Source organism: Mandrillus leucophaeus, unplaced genomic scaffold (assembly GCF_000951045.1).
Source record: "Mandrillus leucophaeus isolate KB7577 unplaced genomic scaffold, Mleu.le_1.0 Scaffold489, whole genome shotgun sequence".
Classification (NCBI taxonomy): Eukaryota; Metazoa; Chordata; class Mammalia; order Primates; family Cercopithecidae; genus Mandrillus; species Mandrillus leucophaeus.
The window spans coordinates 1,327,018-1,328,604 of record NW_012105242.1 but is presented as its reverse complement, the minus strand read 5'-3'; the positions used below and the strand labels follow the sequence as shown (position 1 = coordinate 1,328,604).

The window sequence follows — 1,587 nt, the reverse complement described above, 5'->3', positions numbered from 1 at the left end:
GTTCACGCCATTCTCCTGCCTCAGCCTCCTCAGTAGCTGGGACTACAGGCGCCCGCCACCACGCTTGGCTAATTTTTTGGTATTTTTAGTAGAGATAGGGTTTTACCATGTTGGCCAGGCTGGTCTCGAACTCCTGACCTCAGGTGATCCACCCACTTTGACCTTCTAAAGTGCTGGGATTACGGGCGTGAGCCACCATGCCCAGCCAGTTTTCTTTTTAAAGAAATCAAGCAGTTTATTAAGACTAAGTATTTCATAAGTAATAGAGCAATATGAAATAAACATCCTAGTTGAGAAGTAACAAACACAATACAGAAACTTCAGCTCTCATTCCAGGATGATCACATTCAAAGGAATGACAACAGTCACAAAAACATAACTGTTTACACAAGCAAATAAAACTTTAAAAAGTATTTTAAAAACATGAATCTATGCATTAATACCTTTTAAATAATGAATGTGCTGTACGGAGAACTCCATTAATAACATGGAAATCTCCACTCTGAAAGCGATTCACCATTTCTGTCAGCAAGTCAGGCCATTTCTGTGGAAAATCTTCTCTGCCAATAATGCTAATTGCATCACTTAACTGGGAGAGGAAAAGATTAATTAGATGAGAGCTTTACAGAGGAGCCCATGTAAAAAGCAGAGTGACGTTACCTGCTTCTGAATTTGCTCTGGGCTGCTAAGCATCAAGTGCACTATGTTGGCTTTAATGGCCACTCGATCGGCTTCACAAATTTTGTTTGGTTCATCTTCAACCTAAAAGCAAAGCAGTAACTGAGGAAGTAACCCAAAATCCATATTCATATCCTTATGATTTTTAGGTAAAACATAACTTTATTTCCTAATTTTCTAAGAAAACAGAGGAAGGTTTGGTCTTTAGTTTCCCTCTACATGAATGGGTCACAGATTCCTTCAATAATCTGATGACAGCGTGAACCCTTTCCCCAGAAAAATGTACATTCCCTCCCAAATGCAAATATTTTACCTACAAATTAGTGAACTTCTCTTACTCCTTGATGCCAATTAAGAATTTCTATTTTAGGCTGGGCGCAGTGGCTCACGCCTATAATCCCAACACTTTGTGAGGCCGAGGCAGGTGGCTCACCTGAGGTCAGGAGTTTGAGATCATCTTGGCCAACATGGTGAAACTACGTCTCTACTAAACCTACAAAAATTAGCCGGACGTGGTGGCAGGCACCTGTAATCCCAGTTACTCGGGAGGCTGAGGTGGGAGAATCACTTGAACCTGGGAGGCAGAGGTTGCAGTGAGCCGAGATGGTGCCAAGCACTCCAGCCTGGGCAACAAGAGTGACTCTGTCTCAAAAAAATTCCCACTTTAGGCCAGGTGTGATGGCTCACTCAAGGTCAGGAGTTCGAGACCAGCCTGGCCAACATGGTGAAACCATCTCTACTAAAAATACAGAATTAGCTGGATGTGGTGGTGGGCACCTGTAACACTAGCTACTTAGGAGGCTGAGGCAGGAGAATCATTTGAACCTGGGAGGCAGAGGTTGCAATGAGCCAAGATCACACCATTGCATTCCAGCCTGGGCGACATAGCAAGACTCCGTCTCGAAAAAA

The 1,587-nt window shown here is 43.2% G+C and overlaps 1 protein-coding gene across 1 annotated transcript in view; it reads right to left on the bottom strand.

The window, feature by feature from the left end:
- The window catches only part of CSE1L (CSE1 chromosome segregation 1-like (yeast)), a 59,912-nt gene that overhangs the window by 38,405 nt on the left and 19,920 nt on the right, over positions 1–1,587 (bottom strand). Inside the window, exons 3-4 of the mRNA XM_011995412.1 lie at positions 661–762; positions 444–589 (exon numbers count right to left, since the gene is read on the bottom strand). Of these exons, the coding sequence (XP_011850802.1) occupies positions 444–589; positions 661–762 (248 nt within the window). The remainder of the gene's footprint in view (positions 1–443; positions 590–660; positions 763–1,587) is intronic.